The sequence below is a fragment of the Macaca nemestrina genome, chromosome 12, assembly GCF_043159975.1.
Source record: "Macaca nemestrina isolate mMacNem1 chromosome 12, mMacNem.hap1, whole genome shotgun sequence".
NCBI lineage: Eukaryota > Metazoa > Chordata > Mammalia > Primates > Cercopithecidae > Macaca > Macaca nemestrina.
This window is the reverse complement of record NC_092136.1, coordinates 10,048,182-10,067,061: the sequence shown is the minus strand read 5'-3', so window position 1 is coordinate 10,067,061 and position 18,880 is coordinate 10,048,182. Positions and strand designations below refer to the sequence as shown.

Below are 18,880 nucleotides of genomic sequence, written 5' to 3'. Positions count from 1 at the left end.
GGGGTGAGGTCACAGGAGTGACGCTCTCCCTTCTGTCTGGGGTTCAGAGGAGGCTTCTTGGAGGAGCATCTGAAGCAGACCTCCCAGGCTGGGGATGTGGTTTGGATAAGTTTGAGAAACACTGAAGGGAAAAGAAAGGACACTGTAGTGAGTGAAGCTTGGCATTTGGGAAGATGGGTGTGTGAGTGCCCAGACTCACCATGCAAGGCCCAGAGCCCTTTTGAGGCCCCAGGCTGGGGTCATCCTCTCCAGTTTCAGTTTGAGAAAACAAGGCCCAGAGAGGTGAAGCGCTGTTCCACCACTGTCCATGGAGCCAGGGGAGCTGTGGGCCTTCCACCGCCGACCTCTGGGCTAGCCTTGCGGAGATGCTGGGAGGATGCAGGGAGGTGAGGTGGGGGCTGAGGTAGGACTCAGACTGCCCAGGCCCGCCTGCACCCGGAAGAAGGAAGCTGCACAGGGTGTCTGTGGCTGGCCCCGGGATCCCCCACTCGGGGACTTCCTCTTCCTCTCAGGGCAGGTGCAGCTGCCACAGCGAGACGGGCACCCTGACCCGGGCATGGAGGGGGGCAAGGGGCCCAGGCTCAGAGACTTCCTGAGTGGGAGTCTGGCTACCTGGGTGAGGGGAGAGGTGGCAGCGGGTTGGGGAGGGGAAGTGAGCCCCAGCCAGGGGCTGGTGTTGGGGCTGGCTGGGGGAGGGTTGGGTTCAAATGTAGGGGATGGAGATATGGTGGAGGGAGGCTGTAGTGAGGGAAGAGGGCCCAGAGGCACTTAGAGGACTGGTGAGAAGGGGTGCTTGGGCTCACTGGGGCACGTCGGAGGGGCTCAGGGTTCACTCTGCTGGTCAGCCGACCCCTCTGGGCTCCTCACAGGCGCTAGGACTGGCCGGGCTGGTTGGGGAGGCGGAGGAGTCGGAGGGGGAAGAAGAGGAAGAGGAGGAAGAGCGGCCCCTTTGGCTGGAGAAGAGGTTCCTGCGCCTCAGCGATGGGGCCCTGCTCCTCCGGGTGCTGGGCATCATGTAAGGGGCATCGGGCCAGGGAGGTGGCGGGGAAGGATCCGAGGGGAGGGGAAGTGGGTGGGCGGAGCCTGATGGGCAATGGGCGGGGCCTGTTGACGGGAGGCGGGTCCTCGATTCCACCTCCTGCCCATAGTGCCCCCACCTCCCGAGGGGGGCCTCGGATGCTCAGAGGCCTTGACGGACCTGCTGCCTGGCGAGTGTGGAACCTGAACCACCTGTGGAGCCGACTGAGGGACTTCTACCAGGTAAGGGGTCTCGAGCGAAAGGCGAAGACGGGAGGGGAAGGGGAGCCCCTTCGGGAAGGCCCCTCATATAGTCTGCCCCTCTGCCTCCAGGAGGAGCTGCAGCTGCTGATCCTGTCGCCACCCCCAGACCTCCAGACATTGGGGTTTGACCCCCTCTCAGGTGCTCTTCCCATCCACCCCCTCCTGCCTCTGCCCCCGCACTACTCTACCTTCCCTGCCCCAGTTAACCCCTTGTGACATGTGCCTTGCAGAAGAAGCGGTGGAGCAGCTGGAAGGCGTTCTTCGGCTACTCTTGGGAGCGTCAGTACAGGTGAGCTGGGGGTGGGAAGGAAAGGCTAGGGTCGAGCTTTGGCGGCAGAGGAGGGAGATCCTGCACCAGCTCCCCTTCCTGTTGCCCCTCAGTGTGAGCACCGGGAACTCTTCATCCGCCACATCCAGGGCCTCAGTCTCGAGGTCCAGAGCGAGCTGGCCGCTGCCATCCAGGAGGTATTGAGACGGGTCGGCAGCCCAGACTGGTATGGCGCCTGGGACGCCCTTGCCGCACCGCGTCTTCCACTGAACTGTTCTCCTTGTGCCCCAGGTGACCCAGCCAGGGACCGGCATGGTGCTGGCACTCTCTGGGCCAGAGCCTGGGGAGCTGACACCTGCCGAGCTGGAGATGCTGTCCCGGAGCCTGATGGGGACACTGTCGAGGCTGGCGCGGGAACGTGACCTGGGGGCCCAGGTAGGGGCAGCAGGGGCATCGTGGACTCAGGCTGAGGAACTGGAGGACCATCAGGGGGCCGGTTGTGCAAGGGAGATGGAAGTTTGGGGCCCAGGCATGGGGTTGTGGTCTGAGATCTTGGGCCATCGGGGTTGTCACAACCAGATGGCCCAAGACCCCAGACCACAACCCCATGTCTGGTGTTGTGGTTGGGGGTCGATGTGCAGAGGCATTGGATAAGTTAGTCCTGACCCTTGACCCCGGACCTACAGCGGCTGGCTGAAGTGCTGCTGGAGCGAGAACCCCTCTGCTTGAGGCCTGAGGCTCCCTCTAGGGCTCCCGCCGAGGGCCCCTCGCACCATCTGGCCCTGCAGCTGGCCAACGCCAAGGCTCAGCTGCGGCGTCTGCGGCAGGAGCTGTGAGTGTGCGCAGCCTGGGAAGGGGAATGAGTGGAGAGGGGCAGATTAAGCCTGGATGAGACCCTAGCCCTGGTGGCTACAGGAGGGGCCAGGCTTGGGAAGGGCTGGGGGTTGTGGGCCCCCAGACCCTCTCCAGCCTCCCCTTCCCTCCAGGGAAGAGAAGGCCGAGTTGCTGCTAGACTCCCAGGCCGAGGTGCAGGGTTTGGAGGTCGAAATAAGAAGGCTCCGCCAGGAGGTGCGCTCATATGCTCCCCGCCACCGCGGTGTTCCCTAACCTCCTCGCACCCGGTCCTATTGCCTCCCTCCCAACCCGGCTCCTTCCCGTCCCTAATCCCTCTGGCCCGCGGCTGGCTGTTCCCAGCTCCACACCGTCTGGCCCAGGCCCAGGCGCTGTCGGGACAGGCCAAGCGGGCCGAGCTGTACCGCGAGGAGGTAGAGGCGCTGCGGGAGCGGGCCGGCCGCCTGCCCCGCCTGCAGGAGGAGCTGCGGCGCTGCAGCGAGCGGCTGCAGGCGGCTGAGGCCTGCAAGAGCCAGCTGGAGGTGAGGCGGAGGCGGGGCCGCGGGGCAGGGCGTGCGCAAGGGGGCGGGCCAGGAGGAGGAGCGAGATTGAGTCCCGAGGGGAGAGAGGCAGATTCTCTGGAGGTGACAGTCACGGGTGGAGAAATGGGTGAGGACAAATTCAGGGAGGAAGCGTCTAGAAAAGGGCCTCCGGAGGATGGGGCAGGTGGAGGGGAGAGGCAGCCTTGGAAGGAAGGCGGTTCCTGGGGGGCAGGGGAGGGGCATGGACAGAAGGGCGGGGCCTGCACAAAGGGCGGGGCCGGGGTGGGGGAGAAAGTACCTGAAGAAACCTCGGAGAGAAGATGGAAGGGAGTGGCGGGGCCTAGAGACTGATGGGGTGCAGAGTGTGGGAGGGAGGCAGGGTCTGTGACAGGCCGAGGGGAAGGAGTTTGGAACCCTCAGGCCCTGGAGTGCATGAGAGCTGCATGGCTACCGGTTCTCCCTGCTCTCCCACCAGGAGGAGCGGGTGCTCTCAGGGGTGCTGGAGGCCTCCAAGGCGCTGCTGGAAGAGCAGCTGGAGGCTGCCCGAGAGCGCTGCGCCCGGCTGCACGAGACCCAGCGCGAGAACCTGCTGCTGCGGACCCGGCTGGGCGAGGCCCATGCGGTGAGGTCGCCAGAGTGATCCCAGCTGGGTTGCCCCATCACCCCGTGGCCCCATTGATTCCCTGGGGGTCCCTAGTGATTCCTGCAACCTCTGCTCTTGGTGACCTCTAGTGACCCTCCGACCTACACAGTCGGCCTGGCCATGGTGTGGAGGGCTTGTCTGACCCTACCCTTACCCCCAGGAACTGGACTCTCTGCGGCATCAGGTCGACCAGCTGGCTGAGGAGAATGTGGAGCTGGAGCTGGAGCTTCAGCGGAGCTTGGAGCCGCCCCCAGGATCCCCTGGGGAGGGTGAGGGACCCCAGTGGAGGGGTTTGGGTGGCGGCTGCCTGTGCTTTCCAGCAGGTGTATTGGGGAGAGCCTCTGACTTCCTCCCTTCCCCCACGCCTCTGGGGTGTGTACGTGAGGAGCCAGGCAGTAAGGAAGGAGTCCTGACCTCATCTCTCATCCTCAGCACCCCTGCCAGGAGCAGCCCCCTCGCTGCAAGATGAGGTGAGGGAGGCAGAGGCTGGGCGGCTTCGGACCCTCGAGAGAGAGAACCAGGAGCTTCGGGGGCTGCTTCAGGTGCTTCAGGGGCAGCCAGGGGGCCAGGTGAGTCCTCTCCCCATGGTCCTGGCTGGCCCTTCCCCTAGTCCCTCCCTGCGCCTGACTGTCCCTCTCCTATGCCCTCAGCACCCCCTGCTGGAGGCACCGAGAGAGGACCCTGTGCTTCCGGTGCTGGAGGAGGCTCCCCAGACTCCTGTGGCCTCCGACCACAGTCCCCAGGGCTTGGCTCAGAAGGCAAGGGATGGAGGCCCCCAGGCCTTGAACTTGGCTTCCCCAGCATCAGACTCAGTGCTCAAGGGGTCAGCTGAGTGTCCCCAGGCACCTGATTCGGACCCACAGGAGGCAGAGAGTCCCCTTCAGGCAGCTACTGTGGACCCCCAGGCCTCAGACTGGTCCCCCCAAGAGTCAGACTGTCCTGTGGAGACACAGGAGTCCCCGGAGAAGGCTGGCTGTAGATCCTCTCTCCAGAGCCCTGCCTCTGTGGCCCCACCTCAGGGTCCAGGGACCAAAATTCAGGCCCCGCAGTTGCTGGGAGGAGAGACCGAGGGAAGAGAGGCTCCCCAAGGTGAGTTGGTGCCTGAGGCCCGGGGGTTGAGACAGGAGGACCCTGAGCACAAGCCAAGGCCTTCGGAGCCCAGCTCTGTGCAGCTGGAGGAGCAGGAGGGCCCCAACCAGGGCCTGGACCTGGCCACGGGACAAACAGAGGCCAGAGAGCATGACCAGAGGCTGGAGGGGATGGTGGGGAACCCAGCCTGGCAAAAACCACAGCAGAAGTCAGAAGGGGCTCTTGAGGTCCAGGCCTGGGAGGGCCCAGTCACGGGGGAGAGCCTGGCCAGTGGTGTCGCAGAGCAGGAGGCGCTCAGGAAGGAGGTGGCACAGCTGAGGAGAAAGGCTGAGGCCCTTGGAGCTGAGCTGGAAGCCCAGGCCCGCAAGCTGGAGGCCCAAGACATGGAGGCTGCCCGCCTCTCCAAGGAACTGGCCCAAGCGCGAAGGGCAGAGGCCGAGGCCCACCGGGAGGCAGAGGCCCAGGCCTGGGAGCAAGCCCGGCTGCAGGAGGCAGTGGAGGCTGCCGGCCGGGAGCTGGAGGCTGCGTCCCAGGAACGGGAGGCGCTGGTGGAGGCACTGGCATCAGCGGGCCGGGAGCGGAGGCAGTGGGAACGTGAGGGGTCCAGGCTGCGGGCCCAGTCGCAGGCCGCCGAGGAACGGATGCAGGCGCTGGAGAGCGAGGGCCGCCAGCACCTGGAGGAGGCTGAGAGGGAGCGCCGGGAGAAGGAGGCCCTCCAGGCGGTAGGTCAGGTCGGGGCTCACAGCCGGGGTTGGGAAACAGGGTTCCAGGCTATTGGGAGTTACTGATTCCATCAGCAGCTGTTCAGTGGGTGCCCAGCACCAAGCTGGGGCTGGAGATAGAAAGGCCAAGACCAACCCTGCCTTCCAAAGGTGTGCCTGGCCTGGGGCACAGAGCCATGTCCACTGTGTGATGGGGCACTGTGGGAGGGGGTGAGATTGCCCAGTGCACATCTTGACTGTCTGGCTACAGCAGTCGACTCACCTCCACTCCAGTCCTCCTTCTGTAAAACAGAGGTGCTATTCCTGGCCAGCTGGGCCCGTCTTAGGGAGGACCTCGGGAGACAGTAGCTGTAAAGGTTCATGCTGGCAAGGGTATGTTGTAAGTGTTCAAGCACTGGTTATTCAGAGCCAAGTGCTACGAGCGCCCGTGGGAGGGTGAGCTGATGCCTAAGTGGAGGCAAGGAGGCTTAGGAGGAGTGACCACAATATCACTAGGTGGGGAGGACGTATTGTCCAGAAGGAATGGCATGTGCAAAGACAAAGGCATTAAAGACGCTCAGGGGCCAGGTGTGGTGGCTCACACTTGTAATCCCAGCACTTTGGGAGGCTGAGGCGGGTGGATTACTTGAGGTCAGGAGTTCGATAACAGCCTGGCCAACATGGCGAAACCCCATCTCTACTAAAAATATAAAAATCAGCCTGGCGTGGTGGCAGGCGCCTGTAATCTCAGTTACTTGGGAGGCTGAGGCAGGAGAATTGCTTGAACCCGGGAGGTGGAGGTTGTAGTGAGCTGAGATTGTGCCACTGTACTCCAGCCTGGGCGACAGAGCGAGACTCTGTCTCAAAACAAACAAACAAACAAACAAACACCATCCAATGAAACAACAACAAAAAAAGAATGCTCAGGGCTCAGGAGGAAGGGGAGATGAGGGCCAGCTTTGAATGTATTGGTCCTGCCTCCCCGGGCAGGGAAAGCCAGCGCAGAACTGTGTGGGGCTAGGCTTGAGGAGGGTCACCTTGGTGGACAGGGGAGCTTGGGGTTATAAGGAGGCAGTGGCCATGGTGTAAGTGGCAGAGGAAGCTGACTAGGGCGGCATGGGAGCGGGGGTGAGAGAAGGACTGGACACTTTTTTCTGTTTGAAACGGAGTCTCACTCTGTTGCCCAGGCTAGAGTGCAGTGGGGCGATCTCAGCTCATTGCAACCTCCGCCTCTCAAGTTGAAGAGATTCTCCTGCCTCAGCCTCTTGAGTAGCTGGGACTACAGGCACACACCACCATGCCTGGCTAATTTTTGTATTTTTAGTAGAGACCGGGTTTCATCACGTTGGCCCAGCTAGTTTCCTTTTTTTTTTTTTTTTTTGAGACGGAGTCTCACTCTGTCACCAGGCTGGAGGTGCGATCTTGGCTCACTGCAACCTCCACCTCCCAGGTTCAAGAGACTTTCCTGCCTCAGCCTCCCGAGTAGCTGGGACTACAGGCGTGCGCCACCATGCCCAGCTAATTTTTAAAATTTTTAGTAGAGACAGGGTTTCACCATGTTGACCAGGATGGTCTTGATCTCTTGACCTCAGGTGATCCGCCCACCTTGGCCTCCCAAAGTTCTGGGATTACAGGCGTGAGCCACCACGCCCAGCTGACACACTTTTACTTATTCATTTAAACATGTTTATGGGCATCTTCTTGGTGCCAGGCCCTGTACCAGGCTCTGGGCACACAGCAGTGACCAGGAAGCTAGCACTCCAGTGTTTGGGCATGGCTTCAGCTTCCTTCCAAGCTAAGGAAGGGGTTAGGGCTTTTGCCATGGGGGACTGCACAGCCACTGAAGGCTCCCCAATGGGCAAAGTGAGCAAAATGGTCAGGTCTGCATGTGAAAAGGCGCCAGGAAGGATGTTTGGGCCAGTGGGCCCCAGTGCTAGGGGACCTGTGAGATTGCAACACAGGTAGGGACTGAGTCCTCCTGCACAGGCAGTTTCCAGTCCCATTTCTGTACAGACAAGGACACTGAAATTCAGGGAGGAAGAGTAATTTGCTCAGAGACCCCTTATGAGGATGGGGGGTAGGGAGCACACTGCTGGGTAGATGTGGGGTCAGGTGTTGTGCAAGACAGGCCCAGGGTAAGGTGGTTCTGGTGAATGTGAAGGAAGGTGAGAGACCGTCTCTGGGGTCCACTCTGTGGGGTGTGGCTGAGATGCTGTCTGGCCCGGCGACCTGCCTACTTTCCAGCTGTGTGGCTTGGGGCAAGTTACTTAACCTCTCTGAGTCTCAGTTTTCTCGCCTGTAAAACTGGAATAAAAATTGTACCTGCTTTGGCTGGGCACGGTGGCTCATACCTGTAATCCCAGCACTTTGGGAGGCTGAGGCAGGCAGATGACCAGAGGTCAGGAGTTTGAGACAAGCCTGGCCAACATGGCGAAAACCCGACTCTACTAAAAATACAAAATTAGTCGGGTGTGGTGGCACACACCTGTAACCCCAGCTACTTGGGAGGCTGAGGCAGGAGAATTGCTTGAACCCAGGAGGGAGAGGTTGCAGTGAGCCAAGATCGTGCCACTGCAGTCCAGTCTGGGTGACAGAGCAAGACTCCTTCTAAAAAAAAAAAAAAAAAAAAATTGTACCTGCCTCACAGGATCCTGTAAGATAATCAGCGTAGGGAGCTTGGGGCAATGCCTGGCACCTAGAATGGACCTGTTCCATGGGAGGGAATGCCAGCAGGTAGGCAGTGAAGGTAGGGTAGGGCTGGCGGGCTGGAAGAGCTGGCTCCAAGGACTGAGAAGGTGGGGGAAGCTGGGGACAAAGGGAGAATTTTGTGAGATTTCCTGGTTGGAGCAGGAGAAGGTGGCTGGCCAGGGCGAGGTCAGGGAACCAGGAGCCTCTCAGGTTGTCTACTGGGTGGGGAAGCCTCCCAGGCTGGGGGGAGGGGGACCTAGGAGGGCTGTGGCCAGGGCCCAGAGGAGGGCAGGGCAGGGACTGGGCGGGAGGTTCTAGTCACTGCCTCCTACCCCAGTACTTGCGCTAGTGCTGCCAGCCAGACAGGCAGCAGTGCCTCATGGGACTTGTAGTTTTTCAGGGAGAGGTGGTGGCCAAGGGTGTCAGGAGGTGCAGTGCCCCCTGGGCAAGGCCTAGGTATGGTTATTAATCCAGGAAGGTAGTTTTCAGCGGCAAGGCTTGTAGGCTTGTCTTCCAAGGCAGGATTTGGCTGGCAACTGGTCATGGGTGCTGTCCCTGAAGCTTCATCCTTCCAGGCCCCCCACGTGGCAGAATGGTTTGGTCTCCTTCCCTCTGGGGCCCGCAGGCCAGAATGGGCCTCCCATCTCCTTCCAAAGTGGTGCAGCCCAACTGCCAAAGGCCGCAGGTCACCTGGCTGGCAGCATCCTGGCTCCCCCCCACCCCCGAGCCCCCACTGTCAACTCCCGAATTCCTGTCCCGCCAGTCCTCCGTGACCTTTTCCCTGTAGCCAAGGTCTCTCACCAGACCCGCCTCTGCTGAGCCTCTCTAGCTGTCTAGCTGTCACATGGCTGGAGTGGCAGCCCACAGGGTGCGTCCACCTTTCACTGCGCACATGAAGAACCGTGGGCTCAGAGAGGTGATGGTACTTTCCCAATATGTGTCACTGACTCCTGGCCCAGGGGCCTTCCTCATGCCATGCCAGGCTTACGAACCCCAACTCTTTCATGCCCAATTTCGAGGGCACCAGACTTTGCTCCCATTTTATAGATGGGGAAGTAGAGCCCAAAGGGCTAACGATACGTGCCCAGGATTGTAGGTCAAGGACAGAAAGGCAGCTCTCTTGACTCTCAGGCCTCTGTCTCCGGCTGTCCCCTGCCCCCTTGCCCTGAGTCTGCTCTGCCTGCCCTCAGGAGCTGGAGAAAGCTGTGGTGCGGGGCAAGGAGCTGGGGGCCCGGCTGGAGCATCTGCAGCGTGAACTGGAGCAGGCAGCTCTGGAGCGCCAGGAATTTCTGCGAGAACAGGAAAGCCAGCACCAGAGGTGGGGACAGGGCTGATGGGAAAAGTGAGGGAAGCAGGGGTGTGGTGGGGTGAGCGTGGGGTGGGGCTGGGTGCCAAGGATTCTCCTGGCAGGTACCAGGGCTTAGAGCAGCGGCTGGAAGCTGAGCTGCAGGCGGCGGCGACCAGCAAGGAGGAGGCGCTGATGGAGCTCAAGACCAGGGCCCTGCAGCTGGAAGAGGAGCTGTTCCAGGTGATGCCTGATGGCCTGGGAGCTGGGGGCCATGCCACCCCGCTCTCCATCCCATGAGCAGATGCCAGGGTCACGTGTGCTGCTGGTCTTGCCCCTGGATTCTTGGCTAGCTACTTGTCTCACTCCCCATGTGGGGCCTGTTGGAGGGAGCACTGTGCTGGGAGTCAGGTGGCCGTGTTGACTTACCCCGGGTCTCATTTTCCCCATTCTGCACATGGACAGAACTTCTGCTGTGGATGACTGCTCCGCCTCTCTCACCCGGGGTGCCCCACTGCCTAGGGAGCTCAGCGCTTGGCATCAAGGAAGTCAGTTATGGTTTCTGATGCCTGGGCTGTGTGTGGGCTCCATACGGAGGGTGGGGTGGTGGGGCCTAATCCCAGGCTGCCATCCTCAGGGAGCTCACAGTCCAGGCAGGATAGAGGCAAGAAAACAGGTGATGATAACTAGGTGCCAGGGGCTGTGAGGAGGCCATACAGGGGCTTGGGAGGGTGCCACCCAGCAAGGTACCCAGCAGGTGCATGTGAGTCAATCAGGGGAGGTTTTGTGGAGGAGGTGGGGTTGAAACACAGGCTTAGAGGAGGCCCCGTGCAGCAACTCATGCCTGTAATCCCAGCACTTTGGGAGGCCAAGGCGGGTGGATCACCTGAGGTCAGGAGTTCGAGACCAGCATGACCAATATGGTGAAATCCCATCTCTACTAAAAATACAAAAACCAGGCCAGGCGTGGTGGCTCAAGCCTGTAATCCCAGCACTTTGGGAGGCCGAGGCAGATGGATCACGAGGTCAGGAGATTGAGACCATCCTGATGAACACTGTGAAACCCCATCTCTACTAAACACACACACACAAATTAACTGGGCATGTTGGCGGGTGCCTGTAGTCCCAGCTACTTGGGAGGCCGAGGCAGGGGAATTGCTTGAACCCGGGAGGCAGAGGTTGTAGTGAGCTGAGATCGCACCACTGCACTCCAGCCCAGGCGACAGAGTGAGACTCCGTCTCAAAAAAACCCCACAAAAAACAAAAACAAAAAACCCCAAAAATTAGCTGGGCGAGGTGGCCCACATCTGTAGTCCCAGCTACTCGGGAGGCTGAGGCAGGAGAATTGCTTGAATCCGGGAGGCAGAGGTTGCAGTGAGCTGAGATCACACCACTGCACTCCAGCCTGGGCTACAGAGCGAGACTCTGTCTCAAAACAAAAACAAAAACAAAAACCGAAAACCAAAGAGGCTTAGAGGAGTAGTGGGATGGAGAGGTGTTATGAGAAGAAGGCTCTGCTGCAGACAGAGAAGTTGAGAAGGGCAGGGTGGAGATGGTGGAGCTTCAGGAACCAGGAGCAGGGACTTGTGGGATCCAAGGGAAGGCATGAGATTGGGGCAGGGTGGCCCTGGCTAAATGCTGCTGGCAGGACAGGCCCATAAGCGCAGGTCCTTGCGGCATCCCCAAGCCGCTGCCCTGCATGACTTCCAAGGGACTCTCCTTGCAGCTGCGCCAGGGCCCCGCGGGGCTGGGGCCCAAAGAGCATGCGGAGCCTCAGCTGGTGGAGACCCAGAATGTGCGACTTATTGAGGTGGAACGCAGTGTGAGTGTGGGCCACAGTGAGCCCTGGGGAGGTGCCCCATGTAGTGTGAGTGTGGACCCACAGTGGGTCCTGGGCGGGGGGGGTGCCTGGTGCAGTGTGAGCACTGGGGAGGTGCCCTGTGCAGTGTGAGTGTGGGCCCACAGTGGGCCCGGGGGTGGGGGTGCCCCGTGCAGTGTGATTGTGGGCCTGTGGTAGGCACTGGGGGTGCCCCCGCCACCTGGCTACCGCTAACCCCCACTTCTGGGCAGAATGCAACACTGGTGGCAGAGAAGGCAGCTTTGCAGGGGCAGCTGCAGCACCTGGAGGGGCAGCTGGGGAGCCTGCAGGGCCGTGCCCAGGAGCTGCTGCTGCAGAGCCAGCGGGCGCAGGAGCACAGCAGCCGCCTGCAGGTGGGTGGCTGCCCGGGTGCCCATCCCTGCCCATGTACTGCCCCCTCCTGCCCCTTTTGGATCGTCCTGTGGTCTTTTTCTATCCCAGCTCCCAGCCAGCTGCCCCACCTCTTCTACAGCTTCATTTATCCTTGTCCTCTGACCCCAGCCACCATTGTGCACCATCCTCCCTGCCGCTGTCTCCTCCTACCTGCTGCCAGCCCCCACATCTGCACCTGTGTCCTCCTGCCCTCTCACCGTCCCAGCCCTCCCCTCCACAGGGAGCCATTAGTCCCATTCTGCCCTGTGCCCCTCCCGGACAGCCTGGCCTAGCCAGCCTCTGCCGCCTCTCCCCTGCTCGCCATCAGCCTCTGGCTGGGGTTTGTGCTGCCTCCTGTGCCCCCAGCCCTCTGCCTCCTCCACAGCTCTCTCCTTGTCTTGGGCCCTACCCTCTGCCCTTAGCCCCCGACCCTTCACCCGATTTCCAGCCAGGGGTTCCTCTCCAGCAGCCTCTGCTTCCCTCCTCCATCCCAGGCCGAGAAGTCTGTGCTGGAGATTAAGGGCCAGGAGCTGCATCGGAAGCTGGAGGTGCTGGAGGAGGAGGTGCGGTCGGCGCGGCGGTCCCAGGAGGAGACCCGCGGGCAGCAGCAGGCCCTGCTTCGGGACCACGAGGCCCTGGCACAGCTGCAGCGGCGGCAGGAGGCCGAGCTAGAGGGACTGCTGGTGCGGCACCGAGACCTCAAGGCCAACATGCGGGCACTGGAGTTGGCTCACCGGGAGCTGCAGGGCAGGTGAGCATCACCAAATGCCCAGCTCCTCCCCTGGCACCCCCTATCTGCCAGAGAAGACTCCCCTTGGCAGGTCTGACTCCCATCAGGAAGCACCTCCACCTCCGCTCTGTGATACCCCCGCCACTGTTGTGCTCCCCACACTTCTGGGCTGGGCTCCCCGTCGGGCTCACCTGTTGGGAGTGGTGGGCACCTGGCATGGCTTTCTGCCCAATGGCTTTCCCTGGGGGACCTATGCTTAGGAGGTGACAGACCTCCTCTGGGCTCAGATAGTCCAGCTGGCTGCTTGTGGTGGCCATAGGTTCACGCAGCCCTCTTAGCCCCTTGTCCATCCCAGGCATGAGCAGCTGCAGGCCCAGCGGGCCAGCGTGGAGGCACAGGAGGTGGCCCTACTGGCAGAGCGTGAACGCCTGATGCAGGATGGGCATCGGCAGCGGGGCCTGGAGGAGGAGCTGCGGAGGCTTCAGAGCGAGCACGACAGGTGCCGGCCCTGCCACAGCCCCTAGCAGCTCTCAATGGCCCCATCCCGAAAGTGGGTTGGGGGTGTGGGGTCCTGCCTGGCCTCCCCTCTCCGGCATAACTCCTCTGGCCAGCACTCGGACTGAGGACCCAGGTCCCTTGGAGAACAGCTCTCCTTGCCTCCCAAGGGCTCAGCTGCTGCTGGCAGAGGTGTCTCGGGAGCGGGGTGAACTTCAGGGTGAACGCGGGGAGCTACGGGGCCGGCTGGCACGGCTGGAGCTGGAGCGGGCACAGCTGGAGATGCAGAGCCAGCAGCTGCGCGAGTCCAACCAGCAGCTGGACCTGAGCGCCTGCCGGCTGACCACACAGTGTGAGGTGTGGCTGGGGGGCCGGCGGGGGTGTGGGTGTGTGTGGGGGAGCAGGAAGCCTATACCCAGGTGGTCCTGAGCTGGGTCCCACCCCCTGACCCATGTTGCCCTCCTGCCAGCTATTGACACAGCTGCGGAGTGCCCAGGAAGAGGAGAACCGGCAGCTGCTGACTGAAGTGCAGGCCCTGAGCCGGGAGAACAGGGAGCTCCTGGAGCGCAGCCTGGAGAGCCGGGACCACCTGCACCGCGAGCAGCGGGAGTACCTGTGAGTGGGCTGACTGGGAGCCGGGTAGGGCCTGCATCCCCTTTGGGCGTTCCTGGGGAGATCCCCCAGTGAGGGCCTAGGGACAGGGTTGGAGCTGACCTTCCAGGTCAGTCCGATCTGTGGCATGGGACCAGTGCGTCCTCGCTGCAGCCTGTGCCTTGCTACTGCCTTGGTTTCCCTGGGCCTCACACCCACCTCTCCCTTCTCACTCCTGCCAGGGAACAGCTTAATGCCCTGCGCCGAGAGAAGCAGAAGCTCGTGGAGAAGATCATGGACCAATACCGCGTGCTGGAGCCTGGGCCCCTGCCCCGGACCAAGTGAGCAGCCCTGTCACCTCCCTCAGGCTGGACATCCTGCTAACCTCTGCCCCTGCCCTGGCCTCTGACCCCAGGCCCAGCTCAGGTCCAGGCCCCATGAAGGTCAACCTGGCCTTTGCCATCCCCAGGACACCCTTTGCTCCCTCCCTCCTCCCTGTCCTGATCCCGTCTTGTGCCCTCTTGCCCCCAGGAAGGGCAGCTGGCTGGCAGACAAGGTGAAGAGGCTGATGCGGCCCCGGCGGGAGGGGGGCCCCCCTGGGGGGCTGCGCCTGGGGGCCGATGGGGCTGGCAGCACCGAGAGCCTGGGGGGCCCCCCGGAGACGGAGCTTCCTGAGGGCAGGGAGGCAGATGGGACAGGTGGGTCTGGGGGTCAGGTGGCCAGGATGGTCCCTGCCCCACATCCTCTGCCCCTACCTTGGCACCTGCCTCACTGCCTGGCCTGCATGCATGACCCCATTGGCCTTCCCTGAGGCCTGCTCAGCCTGCCCTGATGCCACCAGGGGCTCTTTGCCCTGGGCCCTGCAGGGTCACCCTTGGCCCACACCTCTCTCCTGCCTGTGCTATCCCCCACCCAGCCTGCCCCATCTGCAGAGGAGCCCAGGATCTGGGAGGTGCAGAGGACTCTAGGGAGAGGTCATTGATCCTAGACTGCAGATGAGGAGACTGAGGCCCCGGGAGGGGAAGCTCCTTGCCCAAGGTCATGCAGTGAGTTAGTGTCAAGGCCAGCACAGGGCCAGCGTCCTGCTGCCCCCTCATTTGCCTGGCTCCTACCCCCTCTCTGCACCTCCTCTCCCTGGCCCTGGGCAGCTTCACCCACTGGCCCCTCCACTCCACCCAGGCCCCTGGTCCTCTGACCCCCTCCCTACATGAGCCTCAGCCCTCTTCCCCTCCTCTGACCCCCTTCCTGCATGAGCCTCAGCCCCCCTTTCCCTTCTCTGACCTCCTCCCTGCATGAGCCTCAGCCCCCCTCCCCTCCTCTGACCCCCTCCCTGCATGAGCCTCAGTTCCCCCTCCCCTCCTCTGACCCCCTTCCTGCATGAGCCTCAGCCCCCCTTTCCCTTCTCTGACCCCCTCCCTGCATGAGTCTCAGCCCCCGCTCCCCTCCTCTGACCCCCTCCCTGCATAAGCCTCAGCCCCACTTTCCCTTCTCTGACCTCCTCCCTGCATGAGCCTCAGCCCCCCTCCCCTCCTCTGACCCCCTCCCTGCATGAGCCTCAGCCCCCCTCCCCTCCTCTGACCCCCTCCCTGCATGAGCCTCAGCCCCCCTCCCCTCCTCTGACCCCCTCCCTGCATGAGCCTCAGCCCCCCTCCCCTCCTCTGACCCCCTCCCTGCCTGTGCCTCTTGCAGGGTTCCCTTCCCCGGCACCCATGCGCCGGGCCCAGAGCTCCCTCTGCCTGCGGGATGAGACCTTGGCAGGCGGGCAGCGGCGGAAACTCAGCTCAAGGTTCCCGGTGGGCCGAAGCTCTGAGTCATTCAGCCCTGGGGACACCCCTAGGCAACGATTCCGACAGCGCCGTCCAGGGCCCCTGGGGGCACCCATCTCCCACAGCAAAGGTGAGGGACAAGGGTCACTGTCCCAGCCGGCCCCCCAACTCTTTGTGGACCCACCAGCTCCTTGGGGGAGGAGGCTTCCTTCTTGTCCCCTGTGTCTCCTGCAAGCTCTGTCCACTTCCGCCCTGGCCCTGGGCCCAGTGGTTGCCTTGTGCCTCCCAGGACCTGGTGTGGGATGGGAGAACTCCGTTGAGACCCTCCAGGAGCACGAAACAGATGCCAACCGAGAGGGTGAGTGGGGGCCTGAGGAAGGAGCAGCGTTCTTTGTCCTGCCTGGGACCCCTGGCAGAACCTCATTCATCCATTCTGTCACTTGACAATGATCCTTTACCAAGTGCCAGGTGACGTGCTGGCAGGGGACACAGCAGGGAACATTCTGGTGTGAGGAGGCAGATAGTAGTAAACAATTTGCCTAAAAATAATTATTATCTACAACAGCCCTGTCCACTAGAAATACGGTGTGAACCACCTGATAATTTTAACTTTTCCAGTAGGCTCATCAGAAAAAGTGAAAAGAGACAGGTAAAATGGATTTTAATAACATTTAACTCAATATGCCTACACTATTACCATTTCAGCATGTAGCCAGTGTAAAAATCATGAATGAGCTATTAGACATGACTTTTATTTTTTTTTGAGATGGAGTTTCACTCTTTGGCTCACTGCAACCTCTGCCTCCCGGGTTCAAACGATTCTCCTGCTTCAGCCTCTCGAGTAGCTGGGATTACAGGCATGGGCCACCACGCCAGGCTAATTTTGTATTATTATTATTTTAGTAGAGATGGGGGTTCCACTATGTTGGTCAGGCTGGTCTCGAACTCTTGACCTCAGATGATCTGCCCACTTCGGCCTCCCAAAGTGCTGGGATTATAGGTGTGAGCCACTGCACCCGGCCAGATGTGATTTTTTTCATAGTAAGTCTTTGGCAGTTTGGGAGGCCAAGGCAGGCAGATCACTTGAGGCCAGAAGTTAGAAACCAGCCTAGCCAACATGGTGGAACTCTGTCTCCGCTAAAAATACAAAAATTAGTCAGGTATGGGATGCCTGTAATCCCACCTACTCAGGGGACTGAGGCAGGAGAATCACTTGAACCTGGGAGGCGGACGGTGCAGTGAGCCAAGATCACGCCATTGCACTCCAGCCTTGGTGACAGAGTGAGACTGCCTCAAAAACAAAAAACAAAAAACATAGTAGATCTTTGAAGCACGTCACAGGCCAGCCCCATCTCACCTGCTCAGCTCACCCAGGGCAGCTCAGCCCTACACCCCATGGACCATCAGGAGGCGCTAATGCTCTGGGAAGAAAGGAGAGCAGGGGAGGGGTCAGGAGCTCAGGACCTCTGGGCAGGCTAGTTGGAGTTTTAGTAACTTGGGTGCTGGGGTGGGCCTCAGAGAGGAGGTAAAGTTGGAGCAAAGACTTGAGGGGAGAGTTTATCGTGTGGACACGCCTGAGAACACCATTCTGGGCAGAGGGAACCACTGAGGGAAGAGCAGGCATGGTGCAGCTGGAAGCGGTGGGTATTGGCAGGTTGGGGGTGGGCACAAGGTGCTCGAGCCTGTAGGCCTCCTGGGACTCTGGAAGTCCTCCTGAGGGAGGCGGGTCTGAGCTGAGCCTTTCCCTCTAGGCCCCGAGGTACAGGAACCGGAGAAACGTCCCCTCACCCCGTCCCTCAGCCAGTGACACCATGGGGACAGCAGGATCGGGAGTGCAGCCCTCTTGCCGCTGGAGTGTCAGCGGGGGCCCCAGGCAGCCCAAGAACTCAGGGAGCCAGGGCCCCCAAGGGGAGTCCTTGGACAAGGAGGCCTGGGCCTGGAGATCCTCCATGGTCGGTGCCGGGGCCCGGAGGTGGAGCTGGGACAAGTGTGTGGACAGGGGGGACAGCTGGTCCACACGAGTGGCTCTAGGCCGGGATTCTGGCTCTTCCAGGTGGCTCCCGCTGAGGCAGCGGTCTCTGGGGGATCCCCCAGCTGAAGGAGGCTGGCAGGAGTAGGCAAGAGAGCCCCCTGCCCAGTCCAGGCAGGGAGCTGAGTCCCAGTGCCGGGGGACTGTGGCCTGGGCTGATCTTGAGCCTCAGCTGGACATGAGGGGCATGAGAATAAAGCTGAACTGCAGCCTTCTGAGTCTTGCTCTGTCTGTTGGCTGCATTGGGTACCCCGGGGCACCAGGAACACATGCCGCCCCAGTCCTCCTGGTTGGCGGGGGTTTGTGGGCAGAAGGCCCCTGCCTGGACAGGGCGACACAGGCCTTTCTCCAGGGGCTTGGCCAGTCCGGCTGGCCAAAGCCCGAATGTCCTGGTGAGGTGGAGAGGGGATGACATCCTGGGTAGCCAGCAGGGATTGGAGTCTAAGATCTGGGCTAAGGGGTGGGGGGCAGTTCACAGCCTGGTGGGGCATCACTTAATGCCAGGGGCTGCCAGGAGGGGTGGGAGGGATGCTGGCTCTCTGACCAGGGCCTCTAGCATGATGCCTGAGAAGGGGGGCAATTAGGTTGAGGTGCAGGATGTGAGTCAGGGTACCTGGGGCCGCCCAGGGGAGGGTGGGGCTGCCCAGGGCTGAGATGAGGCAGCCTGAACTTGGGGGATGCAGAGCTGGGAGGGGCAGCCTGACCAGCCTCCCAGGTGTGACCTGCAGCAGCCTGAGTCCCTCCTCCTCTCAGCCAGGGCTTCACAGGACACGGCGTGGGGTGGACATCCTGGCCTCTCCAGCTGGCAGAGGAGCAGCGAGCCCCTCCCCACTGGTCTCAGGGCCTGGGGCCTCATGGCTGTCCCACTTTGCTAGGTGGCCCCATTGGTGGTCAGGAAGGGGAAGGCAAGAAGAAGAAGAGGGAGCAGAGGCTCAGGAGGACCAGTCAGCAGGGGCCCTGGGCCTCATGGGGAGAGGGGGCAACCCCGTGTGGCACTGACATCTCTGCTTGAGGCCTACTCAGGGCTCTAAGCTGGGTACTGCATCAGGTTAGGAGACAACAGGGGCAGCACACATGAGGTGCGCATGGCACCTGGTGGGCTCTGCATGGTGGCTGGGGGCTGATGTGATTCTGCAGGCCCCCTCTACAGAGAGCTGGTCAGAAAACTGGCCACTCCTCCTTGCCATGGGGTCCCAGGCTTGGCTCCAGCCCCCTCTTGGTGATGAGGCTCCTCTTTGCAAAGGCCAGTCCGCTGGGGAGTGGGACCCTGGTGGCCACCCCCAGGAAGGTGGAGTAGGGCAGGCCCCACTGCCTGAGAGCTGAGTGACTTCCAGGATCCAGACCCCTTCTCAGCCTGCCCAGCACCAGGTACCTCGCCCCCCATCTTGGGGCACAGACTCCTGGTGTCCTCCAGCCACTGGCTGCAGCCGGCATTCCCAGGCAGACCCCTGTCTTGGGGGCAAATGCCCCAGAGGCTCCAGGTTACCCACGGGCTCAGGGATGGCTCCCACGGGGTGTTTCCAGTTCTCTGGAGAGTCGAGTAAGGTCCCGGAGCGCACGGCCCTGAGGCTTGGCCGGGGGGCTCGGGAGACAGGGCGTCCCCAGCCGGCCGCCCACCGGCAGCCCGGCGCTGTCACGTTCCAGCCGCCTGACTCAGGCCGCGTAGGGCGGGGAGCCGGGAGGCGGTGCCGGCGCCCGCCTCGGCCCCGGA

The 18,880-nt window shown here is 61.8% G+C and overlaps 1 protein-coding gene across 5 annotated transcripts; it reads left to right on the top strand.

Annotated features, from left to right (window-relative positions):
• Positions 1-492: 492 nt before the first annotated feature.
• On the top strand, positions 493-17,378 carry LOC105469519 (coiled-coil domain containing 88B). Of its 5 annotated transcripts, none has more exons than XM_011720635.2 (27): positions 493-616; positions 870-1,015; positions 1,149-1,260; positions 1,351-1,420; positions 1,512-1,570; positions 1,663-1,746; positions 1,841-1,984; positions 2,236-2,381; positions 2,536-2,617; positions 2,764-2,922; positions 3,398-3,544; positions 3,726-3,834; positions 3,998-4,134; positions 4,216-5,376; positions 9,234-9,361; positions 9,454-9,571; positions 11,055-11,150; positions 11,399-11,539; positions 12,053-12,309; positions 12,644-12,787; positions 12,954-13,140; positions 13,253-13,398; positions 13,617-13,715; positions 13,906-14,072; positions 15,064-15,270; positions 15,430-15,498; positions 16,892-17,378. In XM_011720635.2, the coding sequence occupies exons 1-27, from the start codon at positions 557-559 to the stop codon at positions 16,945-16,947; spliced, it is 4,431 nt and encodes a 1,476-aa protein (XP_011718937.2). In that variant the 5' UTR covers positions 493-556; the 3' UTR covers positions 16,948-17,378. The 5 variants fall into 5 exon arrangements, 4 of the variants coding, with proteins under 4 accessions (XP_011718937.2, XP_011718935.2, XP_070930490.1 ...); XM_011720633.2 differs by having other exon boundaries at positions 508-616; positions 13,906-13,930; XR_011610501.1 differs by lacking the exons at positions 15,430-15,498; positions 16,892-17,378 and adding an exon at positions 14,291-14,420 and having other exon boundaries at positions 508-616; positions 13,906-13,930; positions 15,064-15,199.
• The last annotated feature ends 1,502 nt before the right edge of the window (positions 17,379-18,880 follow it).

Coding starts and splice junctions, on each gene's coding strand:
- LOC105469519 (XM_011720634.3), top strand. CDS start 717: ATGGAGATATGGTGGAGGGAGGCTGTAGTGAGGGAAGAGGGCCCAGAG. Junction 1,016..1,148: donor CTCCGGGTGCTGGGCATCAT/GTAAGGGGCATC, acceptor TCCTGCCCATAG/TGCCCCCACCTCCCGAGGGG. Junction 3,545..3,725: donor GGCTGGGCGAGGCCCATGCG/GTGAGGTCGCCA, acceptor CCTTACCCCCAG/GAACTGGACTCTCTGCGGCA.